At 52.4% G+C, this 14,446-nt stretch overlaps 1 protein-coding gene across 1 annotated transcript in view; it reads left to right on the plus strand.

Moving 5' to 3' along the window:
- The first annotated feature begins 2,865 nt into the window (after positions 1 to 2,865).
- The window catches only part of ALKBH5 (alkB homolog 5, RNA demethylase), a 28,400-nt gene continuing 16,819 nt past the window's right edge, over positions 2,866 to 14,446 (plus strand). Inside the window, exon 1 of the mRNA XM_005583060.3 lies at positions 2,866 to 4,051. Within this exon, the coding sequence (XP_005583117.1) occupies positions 3,282 to 4,051 (770 nt within the window). The 5' untranslated portion in view covers positions 2,866 to 3,281. The remainder of the gene's footprint in view (positions 4,052 to 14,446) is intronic.

Raw genomic sequence — 14,446 nt, forward strand, 5'->3', positions numbered from 1 at the left:
TCTAGTGGTGGTGATGGGTGGGGAGAACTTGGGAGAGATTAGAAGGTCCAGCTGGCAGGACTAGGGGGTCAATCAGACCATCCTAGGATGGAAAGGATCAAGAAAGAGCCCCTGATACAACTGCCACAGGACTGTCCCGCTTTTCACCACTGTCTTGGGTTGGCTTTACCCAGAAGCAGACCCCAAGGTGAGGAAAGTAAGGAACTCACCAGAAAGAGTGTGGTGTCAATCAAGTTACCACTGCACAGGGGCTGTGCCTGGTGGCAGCTCACCTAACCCCTGGGGTTCTGCCTGCGGCGCTGATGCTCCCTCAGTATAGGGACTCCCCAAAACAGAGCACAGTGGGCTCCAACATGAGGCAGCCCTAAGTCCTGCCCTCTGGCCCTCATTTCTCAGTGTTGTGAGATCATACATGGTGTGTGTGAGGGGGAGGGGGTGTCAGGCTAATTACTTTTGCCCCAAAACCTTTTCCCTAGTCGAGCTAAACTGTGAGGCTCAGGAAGGGATGATGTGGCAGAATGAAAGCAAGGGGGCCCTTTTGGCTTTCAGAATAGGACTGGGGCCTCCCACACAGACTATAAGCGGTTCTTGGAAGTAGATCGTCCAGGTTGAGCCACAATGTGAATCACCTCTTCTCTAGGTTGACAGCCTCTCCCATCCTGGACACTGCAGTGGAAGCTTCCCTGTGTTCCTCCCTGACTGTTCTTGAGCTAGGACTCTCCCCTCTCTGAGCCCCAGTGAGGGACAGCACAGATTCTGGAACCAGGCAGCCTGGGTTTGAGTCATCACTAGGCCACATACTCGCTGTATGGCCTTGGGCAAGTCATTTCACCTCTCTGGGCCTGTTTCCCTATATATACAATGGTAATAATAATGATGTCCCCCTCATTGAAGTGTTTGGACGATTAATTGGGCTAGTACATGTACAGGTCCTGGCACATAGTAAAAACTTGGGAATTTTTTTTAAAAATGTCCATTCCAGGCTGGGCGAGGTGGCTCACGCCTGTAATCCCAGCACTTTGGGAGGCCGAGGCGGGAGGATCTTGTGCCCAGGAGTTCCAAGACCAATTTGGGCAACATGGTGAAACCCCATCTCTACTAAAAACGGAAAAATTAGCGGGGTGTGGTGGTGCATGCCTGTAGTTCCAGCTACTCAGGAGGCTGAGGTGTGGGAGGATCGCTTGAACCCGGGAGGTCGAGGTTGCAGTCAGCCGAGATAGTGACACTGCACTCCAGCCTGGGCAACGGAGGAGTAGGACGAGGACGAGGACGAAGAGGAGGAGGAAGAGGAGGAGGAGGAGGAGGAGGAGGAGGAGGAGGAGGAGGAGGAGGAGGAGACTGGTGATAAGGAACTGGCATTTCAGGTGGCGGAAACATCCTGGGCAAAGGCCAGGAGGTGAGACACAGTATGCTTGTAGACCTGGCTTACAGGATGAGGACCGGGCTGGGGCTCATGTACGTGGAAAGAGAGGAGAGGAGGAGCCAAGGCCAGAAGGGTCTTGAAGAAAAGCTTTGAGCGCCAAATAAAGCAGGGGAACTTTATCCTGGGGAGACATGGGAGATTTTCCAGCAGAACCCCCCCATTTGTTGGAGCCCTCCAGTGCATCCGGCACGGCCACGCCTTTTTGTCTCGTTTTGGAGCTCTGTCGCCCAGACGGGAGTGCAGTGGCGCGATCTCGGCTCTCTGCAACCTCAAGCCCCTGGGCTCAAGGGGTCCTCCCACCTCAGCCTCCTGAGGAGCTAGAACCACATGCGCGCGCCACCACGCCCAGTTCTTTTTTTGAAATTTTATTGTAGAGATGAGGTTGCCATGTTGGCCACGCTGGTCTCGAACTCCTGGACTCAAGTGATCCGCCCGCCCTGGTCTCGCAAAGTGCTGGGATTACAGGCGTGAGCCCCCGAGCCCGGCCACGCCTTGGCTGACTGCTTCAAAACTTTTTTGAATTGACTGTAGTCACTATCTATAGCTTAGCCTTATCCTTGCGCCCGTTTGTTTCCTGGAGTTTTCTTCCGTCGTCCCCGTAGGAGGTGCCCCCACGCCCATCTCCAGCACCAACGAGGCTCGACGCCAACCCCAGCGCGCCCCCGCGCCCGCCTTCACCGGGACGTGACTCGTGAAACGTCCGCTCCGAGCGGCGGCGGCAGCGGCGGCAGGCTGGCTTGTACCCCGACAACGCGCGTCTGGCTTGTGCCGGACGTTCCTATCTGGGTTCAGAGGTGGGGTTGGGTGCTCTCGGTCCCGCAGTTTGAGAAGTTTTCGCGGGTTTCAGAAGTTTCCTTAGGAGTCCTAAAGGCTTTCCTCAGGCGGAGTCTCCATTCAGGCACTTATTTAGCCAACCATTTCTCCTTTAGGGGTCCTCGCTGCTCGCCCAGCCGCTAATTAAGTGACGGACGCAGTAACCAAGGAGACTGCCTGATTGACACGCATGATTACCAACCGACTTCCGGAAACTCCAGCCAGGGCCTGCCCGGCGCGTGGCCCACGGCCCAATTAAAGGAGTGGAAGCGCTAAAGGGGGAGGTAACGGAGCGGCCTAGGTTGTGGCGGTTCCCCGGTGATTGCGCGCTGGGGTTGAGGCGTCTGCGGGCATTCGGACGATGCCGTGACGCGGCATGGCGACACTCTTGGCAGTGTGAGCGCACCCCTGTAGAGGGAGCCCTTCGGTCCTGGAGGCGGCGCGGCGTGAAGACAGGTTGCTATTTGAGAGCGCTCCCTCGAAGCCCCTCAGCGAGTGGGGGAGGGGCGGCGGACGGCGAGCGGTCCCTGTCTGCGCTTGCGCCGGCGCCTCTGCCACCCGGCCTGCACGCACGCGCATGCCCGTAGCGCGCGGAGCCGCGGTGGCCGGCGGCACTGCGCGTGCGCGGTGAGGAGCCCGCTAAGGAGCGGCGCTGGCGGACGTCGGGCTGGCGGCCCGTGACGTCGTGAGGAGAGCTTTAAAGTGCGGGCCGGGCCGGGCGTCCGAGGGTCTGGTCGGGAGTCGGGCCGCGTCTCCGCAGCAGCCCTCCGCGGCATGAGGCGCTGCCGACGCCCCTGCCCCCCGGGACGTGGAGAAGGTGGAGGAGGAAGAAGCCCCGTTGTCGCCACCGTTGCATGACCCTTCGCTCCTGAGGCCTTACCCCACGCCCGGACCCTCGACGCCCCCCGCCGGGTCCCCCACTCACGCATGGGGGTTCGGCGCTAAGGACCCCCCTCCTTCCGGGGGCCCCGGGGCGCGTCCCCTTAGAGCCATGCCCGGCTGCCCCGCCCGCCCCGGAGGACCCTAGAGCAGCGTCGCGGGGGCCATGGCGGCCGCCAGCGGCTACACGGACCTGCGTGAGAAGCTCAAGTCCATGACGTCCCGGGACAACTATAAGGCGGGCAGCCGGGAGGCCGCCGCAGCCGCCGCCGCCGCCGTGGCTGCTGCAGCCGCAGCCGCCGCTGCCGCCGAACCTTACCCGGTGTCCGGGGCCAAGCGCAAGTATCAGGAGGACTCGGACCCCGAGCGCAGCGACTACGAGGAGCAGCAGCTGCAGAAGGAGGAGGAGGCGCGCAAGGTGAAGAGCGGCATCCGCCAGATGCGCCTGTTCAGCCAGGACGAGTGCGCCAAGATCGAGGCCCGCATTGACGAGGTGGTGTCCCGCGCTGAGAAGGGCCTGTACAACGAGCACACGGTGGACCGGGCCCCACTGCGCAACAAGTACTTCTTCGGCGAAGGCTACACTTACGGCGCCCAGCTGCAGAAGCGCGGGCCCGGCCAGGAGCGCCTCTACCCGCCGGGCGACGTGGACGAGATCCCCGAGTGGGTGCACCAGCTGGTGATCCAAAAGCTGGTGGAACACCGCGTCATCCCCGAGGGCTTCGTCAACAGCGCCGTCATCAACGACTACCAGCCCGGCGGCTGCATCGTGTCTCACGTGGACCCCATCCACATCTTCGAGCGCCCCATCGTGTCCGTGTCCTTCTTTAGCGACTCTGCGCTGTGCTTCGGCTGCAAGTTCCAGTTCAAGCCTATTCGGGTGTCGGAACCAGTGCTTTCCCTGCCGGTGCGCAGGGGAAGCGTGACTGTGCTCAGGTAACCCACCCGGGTAGAGGGGGCGGCCCTGCGCCTGCTGCCTTAGCTACCCACCCTGGCCCAGAAAGCAGCAGCCCGTAGGAGTCCGCGTTTTTTACAGTTCTGACCAATTCTTCTGTTTGTAGGTTGCAGGGAGCGAGAGAAGGGTTCTGTGTTTAAGATACCTATAGCAAGAAAACAGGGAAGCTATGTGGAAATCCTGTCCCCGAAGGCAGGTTTGACGGGATCACTGACTTGACTGAGAATTCATCAAAAGCCATCTTTTCAGAAGGCTGTTCGCTTTGATTTTTTTTTCCCCACCACCCATTTCTTAGCATGAATCCCTTTGTAATTTTTCAGTTTTTCATTCTGGCTTTCCGTTTACAAATCTATACTTAAATTTTTTTTTTTTAAATTTACTATCTAAAAGTCGTTCTTGTTCTGCCATTTTTGGATTCCTTAACCGAGAAAGTAGTCACAGGCAAAGGCCCCAGAGATTATTTAATTGAAGCACATTCTCCATTCCCAGGAGGGGGAGTGACTTCCCTGGAGTTGAACAGATTAGTGATTGGGCCAGGAATAGAGAGCAGCACACTCTTAAAATTCTTCTCTCCTGGCTGCAGAAGAGCCCATCAGTTCTTTGTAAGAACGTAGTCAGGACTGAATACAATAGAATACAGCTGGTCTTTTGACTGTTTGGCCTTATAGTTGCGTGAGCGGTAGAACTTAGGCTTTTGGCCTATATTCGGTTCCCAGATCCTGCTGAGAATTAGCTCAGTGCCCTGGCCTCCAGAGGAGATTGCCAGTGGGAACACCTTTGCTGTTAACGTGAAGTGAAAATTTTTTTGGAAGCTACCTCCTTCGAGTCCTGAAAAAGGTAAACCTAGTAACGTAATTCAGTAATCCCCAAAACCTCTTAGGTCTAGACTGCAGCTGTTCTCAGAGCAGCTTGGTTGACCACCACCAAATACAAGATGAGGACACAGTGGGCTTTTGTCGTGAGCAGCCCAGGTTCTGAAGTGAGTCAGAAGGGCCAAAGTCATAAGGAGAAGCAGTGTCCCTGGTGCCCTCTTCATATCATGAGGGGAGGTCATCTGTCTCATTTGAGTCGAACAGCTGAGGCTCCTTCCATGTTGGGGATGGCAGCAGAGCCTTGTGATGTCCAAGACCTCCTGATGGGAATCTGGGAAGTCAGTAGTAGCAGAAGCGATACTGTGACTCCTTAGGCATCTGAAACCTAGAGGACAGCTTACCTGTCAGATACCTTCTTATCATGGCCTTCTGGGCTTCTCAAATCTTCATGGCGCTCCTAGATGGATGTCTTGGCAGAATGCTTTAACATGGGATTTCCAGGACACACCCTTCCAGCGTGCTCACTGTGTAAGGCAGGTTGGGGTCTGACCCTGTTGAAGGGTTCTCAGTGCTGAAATTACCTCACACAAGGACCATTTGGTCTCTTAGTGGGATACTAATTTTCTGCGTAGTCATTGGACCTCAGGGTGGTTGTCAGGAGGTCTAGTAGTGGTCTGGTGCCTAATGAGGGGATCACAAGGCATTTTTTTGGTTTTGGGACTACTCCTCTCCTTAACACACGCACACCCTGCATTTAAGAACAGAAGTTTCGAGTTCTTAGTATGCAGGTCTGTTAGTGATCAGCAACGGGATTGCATCATCAGGAAAATTCTCTTCATCTTTTCCTCAGAATAGTAAAGTCCTAAAGCTTTCCCAGTCCCTGTCAACCCCTTCTGAATTCAACTTGGCTGTGGAGTTAGTGTGGGAGGCTCAGCGATGTCCTGAAAAGTGCTGCCCCAGGCTTTGAATCCAGCTTTTCTCTTATTTGCTTTGGGATCTTGTAGGCGTTCTCTGAGCTGGCTTTCCCATCTGTAAGTGGGGATGATGCCAACTTCCGAAGCCTATTAGAATTAAATGTGGTGATTTGTTGTCTAAGATAGGGCCTGGCACGGGGTAGGTACTTAACTCGGTGCTTGCTTTCATATACAACCACTCAGTGATCCCCTGCTCTCTCATTGGGGAAGGAACTAGGGATCTGGTGGAACCCAGAACATGGCAGTTTCCCATCATGGAGTTCAAGCCCCATGGAGGGCTCAGACAGGAGGATAAGTTATAGCCCAGGAAGGTAACTGCAGAAGCACACTAAAGGGGGACATCTTTCCCACTTTAGAGTGTTGGAAGTTTAGGGGAGGAAGTGAACTGCAATGTGAAAAGTGACTAGGAATGAGCCAAGCAGAGAAAGATGGAGAAAGTACACAACAGCGGTGTCTTTGACTGCGGTAATAGGAGTAGCCATAGGTAAGAGGGGGTGGATGTTGATGGGAGGCAGATGGAGTTCATTAGTAGAGACTGTGGTTGAGGATGCTCTGGTGAACTCTAGATCAGGGCTTCTCAACAGTGCTATTGTTATTCAGGGCTCAATAATGCTTCATTGTGTGGGGCTGTTCGTGCATTGTAGACTGTTTAGCAGCATTCCTGGCTTCTATCTCCTAGGTGCCAATAGTGTTTTTTATGACAACCAGAAAGTATCCAGACACTGCCAAATGCCAAGGCAGGGGAAGTGCAGAATCCATAGTTGAGAATCACTGCTCTAGAGTCTGGACCCTTCCACTAATTAAATCTTCCTGCACCTGCTTCCTTAGCTTACCTGGTATGCAGGTGAGTGAACACCTGCCCCTCATCAAATCCTGCATATAAGCTGGTAAGAAGTGGTGCTTTCTCTCGTTTCCTGCTACAGATCCTAGCGCAGAGGTGATGAGCAGTAAAGCTGCAGATTGGAGGGGAGGGGCTGGTGAAAACAGTGGTGCGGTGCAGATGGGGAGGGATTCTAGTAGTAGACATCTTAGTCAGACTTCAGTTGGTGGTGGTGGCAATGGTGTCTGTACCCGTCCAAGACCGCATGGCAGGAATACAATTTTATGTTTAATAGTGATCAGCATGGATGTTGGTGCGTCACATTGACTCAGCAGTGTCTAAACCTGGGCATTTAGAGCAAGGCGTCACAGAATCTTCTGGAAGTGCTTCAGACTCCTTTCCAAACCTAGTTATCAGTTGTCGTTTGTAACCTTCCCATGTTAGGCCTGGGTGTATCCCCTCTTAATGCTGTTCTTTAGGGAAATATTTTTTATCTTCATATCACTTCATCTGTCATTCATTCTCCTATTCCCTGTTGGCTGCATGGGGCAGATTAAAACAGACTCCGATTGGACTAATTAGAATAATTACCTCAAGGCTAATTGCTTACTTGCTGCTATCTTTAATCACTGCTGCATGGTCTGTGGTGGGGTGGCCACATGCCCAGAGACCCAGGCCTAGGCCAGCCGTCTGAAAATGATTGTGTATCACCCAGGCACAGGGCATGCACTGGTGAGCTCAGCCTGTGACTCTTCCAGTTAACAGTTGGTATTGGGTAGAGTGGGCACCCCTGTCAGTTCTGGAATAAGTCTGATTTTGTTCAGCTGGTGAAAGCAAAATTTAGCTTTCTGGCTTAAAATAGTTGGGAAAGTAGGGCAGATAGGTCCTGGGCCACATCTCTTGTGTGGACTCTTCTGATTCCACTGGAGGGGGAGGAACCACAGGATGAAGTCAGAGCTGTGCACTGTCAGGAGGAGCTCTGGGCCAGGGGGGTTGGCTGCCCTTGCTGCTGCCAAGGCCTGACAAGAAGTCGGAGGATGGTAAAAGAAAGGAAGCTAGCAGTGAACCATGGTGTTAATCATGAAGTTCAGAGCAAGCAGAGAATAAATAGGCCATAAAAATTTCAGAGCTGGCTGGGCTCGGTGGCTCATGCCTGTAGTCCCAGCGCTTTGGGAGGCCAAGGTAGATGGATTACGAGGTCAGGAGTTTGAGACCAACCTCACCAACATGGTGAAACCCCATCTCTACTAATAATACAAAAGTTAGCCGGGCGTGGTAGTGTGCTGTGTGCCTGTAATCCCAGCTACTCAGGAGGCTGAGGCAGGAGAATCACTTGAACCTGGGAGGCGGAGGTTGTAGTGAGCCGAGATTGAGCAATCCACTCTGGTAGAGTGAGACTCCGTCTCAAAAAAAAAAAAAAAAAAAAATTTCAAGGCCAGGCACGGTGGCTCACACCTGTAATCCCAGCACTTTGGGAGGCCAAGGCGGGTGGATCACGAGGTCAGAACGAGACCATCCTGGCTAACACGGTTTCACCGTGTCTCTACTAAAAATACAAAAACAAAATGAGCCGGCTGTGGTGGCAGATGCCTGTAGTCCCAGCTGCTCGGGAGGTTGAGGTGGCAGAATGGCATGAACCCAAGAGGCGGAGCTTGCAGTGAGCTGAGATCATGCCACTGAACTCCCAGCCTGGCATCCTGGGTGACAGAGCAAGACTCCGTCTCAAAAAAAAAAACTTCACAGCTGGCTGGCCAGTAGTAGGTGGATAGCCTTCACTAATACACTGCTAGTTCTCTGGGGGATATAAGCTCATCTTTGCAAATGGGGCTAGTGGGTGTGCATGTGCCCTTTGGTGAGGGTTTCCATAGGGCTAGTGGGTGTGCATGTGCCTTTCAGTGAGGCCAGCAAGGCCCCCAGGACAGGCTTGTTACCAGGAAACGCAGATGGGCTTTTTTTCCCTACCGCCTGCCTCTACAACAGAATCCAGAAAGTTTGATGGCAAACTTGGTTAGAGTTACAGCACCACCATTTTAACTGTTTGACTTCGGGCAAATTAATCTTTTTGGGGCCTCAGTTTTCCTCATCAGCAAAACCGGTCTAATGATGCCATAGAGTTGTTACAGAAGATTGAATCTTTGTCATCTACTGAATGCTTGAAATTTAGCTAAAAGTGTCTCAGGAGATGGGCTACCTTCTGTGTTTAGTACACTGTCTGTATCTTGGTGTATACAGAATTGGGACTCGGCAGGTTGACCTTCCCTCTGGATTCAGAAAGCCCCAGGATTTCTCATAAAGTTAGACCATGTGTCGTCTTGGAGGCATAGGTCTGGTAAATAATTGAGCCTGATCTCACAATCCTGCCCCTGGTTCCAGGTGGCTAGTCTGCTGTCCCCGCCCAAAGCCTGACCTTCTTGGCCTGCGGGCCTGTCAGTAAGGCAGGCGGACATAGCCGGAGAGAGATAGTCACCAGGCTGGGATCTTGGCCAGTCCCTCCATCTCTGGTTCATCCTGGCCTAGGCAGGCCATGGAGTAGATGGGAAATGGTGGCCATCTTGGAAATGTGTCATAACAACTCAGTTTCCAAGACTGTCCCCTAGAGGAGAGATGTACATAGTCCCTTCAAAGAGTTTTTCAGGGCTGGACGCTGTGCCTCACGCCTGTAATCCCAGCACTTTGGGAGGCCAAGGCGGGTGGATAACCTGAGGTCAGGAGTTCAAGACAAGAATAGCCAAGATGGTGAGACTCTGTCTCTATTAAAAATACAAAAATTAGCTGGGTGTGGTGGCAGGCACCTGTAATCCCAGCTACTCGGGAGGCTGAGGCAGAGAATTGCTTGAACCCAGGAGGTGGAGGTTGCAGTGAGCCGAGATCGCACCACTGCATTCCAGCCTAGGCAACAGAGTGAGACTCCGTCTCAAAAAAAAAAAAAGGCGGCCGGGTGCGGTGGCTCATGCCTGTAATCCCAGCACTTTGGGAGGCTGAGGTGGGTGGATCACAAGGTCAGGAGCTCGAGACCATCCTGGCTAACATGGTGAAACCCCCATCTACTAAAAAAAGAAAAAATTAACCAGGCCTGGTGGCGGGCGCCTGTAGTCCCAGCTACTCGGGAGGCTGAGGCAGGAGAATGGTGTGAATCTGGGAGGCGGAGCTTGCAGTGAGCCGAGATCGCGCAGCTGCACTCCAGCCTGGGCGACGGAGCGAGACTCCGTCTCAAAAAAAAAAAAAAAATTTTTTCAGACACCTCATTTAAGTTGCGCGTAATCTTCTGAGGAGGGGCTTGCTGTGATCTTTGTTTTGCAGAGGCAGAAACAGTTTTAAGTGGTAGAATAGTTCAGCTCAACACACATTTCATTTAGTGTCATTGTGCAGGGATGAGTAAGGCCTTTGAAGAGCTTTGTCTTGAAGGGAAGACACAATTTCCACAAGGCAGATAAAGTAGCAGAGAGGCATGAGAGGGTGTGGTTGAGCAGTGTAGGGGGAACCCAGTCTGGGGAGTCAGGGAAAGGCTCCCAGAAGAGGACATAGACATATCAGCTCCTTTGAGAGTCACTCTGAGGTATAGGACTAGTGGGTGACATTTGCAACATACTAGTCAATGCTGCTAGGGCTGGGGGGCTCAGCCCAGGCAGGGAGCATGCAAGTCGGACAGCATAAGGTATTTCCTCCTCTCCTTTCCCTGTGAAAACAAAAGAGCAAGAGGTCCTGGAACTTTTCATGCCAGCAGTAGGGCTGGACCCAGGGCATATTAAGTTGCAAGCTGGCAGACTGAGACTTTGAATTTCTCCTGTAGCAAGTAGGTTCCTTTTTTTTTTTTTGGAGACGGAGTCTCGCTCTGTCACCCAGGCTGGAGTGCAGTGGCCGGATCTCAGCTCACTACAAGCTCCGCCTCCCGGGTTTACGCCATTCTCCTGCCTCAGCCTCCCGAGTAGCTGGGACTACAGGCGCCCGCCAACTCACCCGGCTAGTTTTTTTTTTTGTATTTTTTAGTAGAGACGGGGTTTCACTGTGTTAGCCAGGATGGTCTCGATCTCCTGACCTCGTGATCCACCTGTCTCGGCCTCCCAAAGTGCTGGGATTACAGGCTTGAGCCACCGCGACCGGCCTGCAAGTAGGTTCCTTAATAGTAAATAATGCCCTGTGGTCTCTGCTCGACACTTTGTGAGATTGGCCAGGAGAGCTTCCCTTAATCGGGACTTGAAGCTCATGTTGCCAGAGCAGCCGGATACTCTGAAGAAGGGTCAGTGGGCTGTGTCATAGCTGCTAGAAAGTTCTAGAAGACCAGTACTAATGAGCCTTCCAGGTTGTGTCAGTGCCAAAGTCATTTTTGTGGGCCTGTGCAGCCCTACCTCCACACTAGTTCTTCCGAGGCCTGGGCTCCATGGCAGGAACCTGACATGGCTTATTGTTTGTTCTAGAGCCCCTTGGGGGATGGGGTCAGGGAGCATGTGGGCAATCAAGCTTTGACAAACATCTGGATTTGCTCCAGAACTGCATTAAGAAAAGTGGTTCCTTGTTGGAGATGGGAAGTCAGAGCCCTTGGTTATGTGTATAGCCAAGTCAAACAGATTGATAACACTTGCCAGTGACAGGGAAGGTTGCCTATAGCCAGCGCCACAGATTCAGGACTTAGAAATGTGCCTTTGGGGCCGAGCACAGGGGCTCACGCCTGTAATCCCAGCACTTTGGGAGGCTGAGGTGGGTGGATCACGTGCGGTCAGGAGTTCGAGACCAGCCTGGCCAACATGGGGAAACCATCTTCACTAAACATACAAAAATTAGCTGGGTGTGGTGTACACACCTGTAGTCCCAGTTACTTGGGGGGCTGAGGCAGGAGAATCGCTTGAACCTGGGAGGTGGAGGTTACAGTGAGCCGAGATTGTGCCACTGCACTCCAGCCTGAGCAACAGAGTGAGACTCTGTCTTTAAAAAAAAAAAAAAAAAAAAGTGCCTTTGGGACCTTTGACAGCTCTTTGGGAAAGTCCTGTGTGTATATATGGGACGGTCTTGCAGTCTAGACCCCCATTCCTCCAGTATGGAATGATAAAAGCATGGGATGAGAACTAGAGTTCCTAGCTCTGGAAATGGGGCCCAGGAGGCCCCCACTACTGGCAGATCCCTGCAGGGGAAGCCCGGACCGTGTCTCTTTGGCAGACCCTGAATCCAGGGCTCTGGCTTGCCCCAGGATAGTCCAGGGCCCTCTGACTTTTGTCAGAGTGCTCAGTAAAGATTGTAGGGTGTCAGGCACCCTGCATTATCTGACTTAATTCTCACAACAGCCCTGCAGGTAGGCCTCTCACCACCCCTCTCCAGGAGTGTCAGTCATGTAGTCATATAATGCTGCTGTTCTGCCTCAAAGGGAGAAGGCCCTGTCCCCATTTTTAAAATCTTGTAATCTTAGTAGCAGCAAAAGAACAGCTAAATTATAAAGCATAACAAGATGAATACCCAAGAACCTACTGTTCTCCTTATTACAGATGAAGAAACTGTACAGGTTTTTAGGTTCACCATGTGATTTAACACAAGGTCACAAAGCTAGTAGGAGACAAGCTCACATTTGAACCCAGGTCTCTTCAACTCCCTAACTCCTGGGTGATTCTTCTCATTGTGGGCTGATGGGTATTAATAGGTATTTGAGAGAAGTTTCTTTGGTCAGTGCTTGAACAAATTCAGTGGGTTCTTTTGCTGTAGTGATTCTCATGTGCTTTAAGTAATGCTTTTTGAAACTCTCATCAGTATTTTGCAATTGATTTCACTATAGACATTTGTCCACTGTCTTTTTTGTGTGTATGTGTGAGACAGAGTCTCACTCTGTCACACAGGCTGGAGTGCAGTGGCACTATCTCGGCTCACTGCAACCTCTACCTCCTGGGTTCAGCCATTCTCCTGCCTCAGCCTCCGCAGTAGCTGGTATTACAGGCACCTGCCATCATGCCTGGCTAATTTTTGTAGAGACGGGGTTTCACCATGTTGGCCAGACTGGTCAGGTTACGAACTCCTAACCTCAGACAACACACCCACCTTGGCTTCCCAAGGTGCTGGGATTACAGGCGTGAGCCACAGTGCCCAGCCTGTCCACTGTCTCTTATGGGACTGGTGTTCATGGAGAAAATTTTGAAAATTCTTGTCTAGGAGCATCTTGAGGGAGAAGGTGTGGAATCTATAAAAATAAAGGTTTGGGCCAGGCATGGTGGCTCACACCTGTAATCCCAGTACTTTGGGAGGCCGAGGCAGATGGATCACAAGGTCAGGAGTTCAAGACCAGCCTGACTAACATAGTGCAACCCCATCTCTACTGAAAATAACAAACATTAGACACACGTGGTGGCGCGCATCTGTAGTCTCAGCTACTCAGGAGGCTGAGGCAGGAGAATCGCTTGAACCCGGTAGGCAGAGGTTGCAGTGAGCCGAGATTGTGCCACTGCACTCCAGCCTGGGTGACAGAGTGAGACTCTGTCTCAAAAAAAAAAAAAAATTAAGTAAAATAAAGGTTTGTTCTATCCCCAGCATGAGCTCAAATCAGATTTCCAAATCAGAGGTGCCTCCTTAAGGCTGAGCCTGAAGCAGTCTGACTTTGTATCTCTTTCTGGCTCTTGCATTCAGTTATTAGATCTGAGGTTTGGCCAGCCTCGCCATCTTGAGGGGTCCTTTCCAGGCCTGCAGTGTTTTTAATAGTTAAGTTTGTGTCTATGTAACTAGCCTTTGAGAAGGGAGCTGATCAGTATCCATGAGAGAAGGGTTTGTGGTACAGGGGCAGGTAGGGAAACTAAGCCATACTTGTCCTACTAGGCCTGTGGCTGAGTGAGTTTCTGGGTGTATAGAACTGCTGAAGCTCAGTAGAGTAACTTGGAGTGGGAGTGTCTTGTGGCTGCCATGCTTCCAGTGATAGCATGTAAGGGGCTTTGGAGGCTCGGAGCTTGCTTCCAGAGTTTCAAATTGGAATGAGCTAGCTGAGAAGAGGACAGTCATACCCACATTAGTTGGTCTCTGAGCAGTTTTAAAAGTCATATAACGGCCGGGCGCGGTGGCTCAAGCCTGTAATCCCAGCACTTTGGGAGGCCGAGGCGGGTGGATCACGAGGTCAGGAGATCGAGACCATCCTGGCTAACATGGTGAAACCCCGTCTCTACTAAAAATACAAAAAAACTAGCCGGGCGTGGTGGCGGGCGCCTGTAGTCCCAGCTACTCGGAGGCTGAGGCAGGAGAATGGCGTGAACCTGGGAGGCGGAGCTTGCAGTGAGCCGAGATCGCGCCACTGCACTCCAGCCTGGGTGACACAGCGTGAGACTCCGTCTCAAAAAAAAAAAAAAAAAAAAGTCATAACTTGTTGAAAATAAACAGATACCAGACGGAGTCTCGCTTTGTTGCTCAGGTGCAGTGGTGTGATCTCGGCTCACTGCAACCTCTGCCTCCTGGGTTCAAGCGTTTCTCCTGCCTCAGCCTTCTGAGTAGCTGGGATTACAGGCGCCTGCCACCACTCCTGGCTAATTTTTGTATTTTTAATAGAGACGGGGTTTCACCATGTTGGCCAGGCTAGTCTTGAACTCCTGACTTCAGGTGATCTGCCCACCTTGGCCTCCCAGAGTGCTAGGGTTACAGGCGTGAGCCACCATGCCCAGCCGGAAATTCTTAAAATACTCAGACACAGCTGTCTTCAAAATTTTGGATCCCCCCAAAAGGAGACTTAAAGTAGACACTCTGTTTTGGAATGAGGCAGTGCTAGCTCTCCCTGGTGAGTCAGTGCTATCAGTGGCTGCTTTGGCTTTCTCTACC

Source organism: Macaca fascicularis, chromosome 16 (assembly GCF_037993035.2).
Source record: "Macaca fascicularis isolate 582-1 chromosome 16, T2T-MFA8v1.1".
In the NCBI taxonomy this organism is placed as follows: domain Eukaryota; kingdom Metazoa; phylum Chordata; class Mammalia; order Primates; family Cercopithecidae; genus Macaca; species Macaca fascicularis.